This window comes from Sphaeroforma arctica, assembly GCF_001186125.1.
Source record: "Sphaeroforma arctica JP610 unplaced genomic scaffold supercont1.6200, whole genome shotgun sequence".
Lineage (NCBI taxonomy): Eukaryota > Ichthyosporea > Ichthyophonida > Sphaeroforma > Sphaeroforma arctica.
The window spans coordinates 1-1284 of NW_014034358.1; the positions used below are offsets into that span (position 1 = coordinate 1).

Sequence of the window (1284 nt, forward strand, 5' to 3'; positions counted from 1 at the left end):
ATTTATTATATATATATATATATATATGCACACACTTAAGTATTGTCACACACACCTGCGTGTCGTGTATCGTTGGTAGCCAGTACCTGCGCAGACAGTGATGTGTAGAATGCCTCAAACTGCACCGCAGCCGTAGGAGTTCGCACCATCAGAGCAATGAAGCTCAGCGCAGCGTTGAGCGCCCCTCCTTGCAGTAGAGGAGACGACAACAGGCGCACACACGCAACTAGGATAGACCCATCACCTGTGCCTGAGACACGGTGGTGGGTGGGGTGGATGAGGGTAGATGGGGGTCAGTGTAGGTAAATAGATACCATGTAGGGAACAAGGGTAGACCTGAGGCTCTATAGAAGAATACCTCAAGGGAACGGGTGTGGATGTGATTGTGTGGATGTGTGAGGAAGAAGTTGGGTGTGGGTTTGTGATTTGTCGTGTTGTTGTGAAAGCGGTGTGGTGAATGCTGAATGGTCTCTCAGACACACACACGCACGCACGCACACACAAACACATACACGTATGCACGCATGCACACACAAACACATACACGCACGCACACACACAAACATATACAAACACATACAAACACGCACATACACACAAACACACACAAACACACACATATAATATATATATATATATTATACGCATTCAGACATAACGCACACCTATATACACGTACAAACACCACACAAATAGACATCTTCTGAAATACTCTTCAAAGTACAATCAGATTTAACACACACGCAAACATACATACATACATACATACAGACATACACACTTACCCACACCCTCGCCCTCCTCATCCTGCGTCGGAATCCGCGTCGCCATTTTCTGCGCCAGTTCAGGGCGTGCGGTGACCACGCGCGTAACAAAGCACAGCACGGCCTCCGTCAACTGCAGATCTGTGTCTGTGATCACACGCGGACATTCGCTGAGCACGTGCTCGAGCGCTTGCGCGGCTGGTGCGCCTCCGCCGTTGAGGTGGTTGTTGATCTGGCGGTAGTGTTGTAGTATGGTTAGTCAGTTGGTATGTAGTGACGACCAGAGTATCCCTGTCCCGTTTATATAAAGGGACTGGTGCATTGATTGATGAGGTGCGTAACTGTTGTGGTCTTACTACACGCAGTTGGGATTGAACATTCATGTGTGGGTAAACCCTTCGTGTGTAGGTAAACCCTTCGTGTGTAGGTAAACCCTTCGTGTGTAAGTAAACCCTTCGTGTGTAAGTAAAACCTTCGTGTGTAGGAAAACCCTTCGTGTGTAGGTAAACCCTTCGTGTGT

At 48.0% G+C, this 1284-nt stretch overlaps 1 protein-coding gene across 1 annotated transcript; it reads right to left on the bottom strand.

Annotated features, from left to right (window-relative positions):
• Positions 1–35: 35 nt before the first annotated feature.
• SARC_15495 (hypothetical protein) lies at positions 36–996 on the bottom strand (the record flags this gene model as incomplete). The annotated part of the gene is made up of 2 exons (XM_014290384.1): positions 36–250; positions 786–996. Coding segments are annotated over 2 exons (426 nt in total), but the record flags the coding sequence as incomplete, so codon positions are not given.
• Positions 997–1284: the final 288 nt, after the last annotated feature.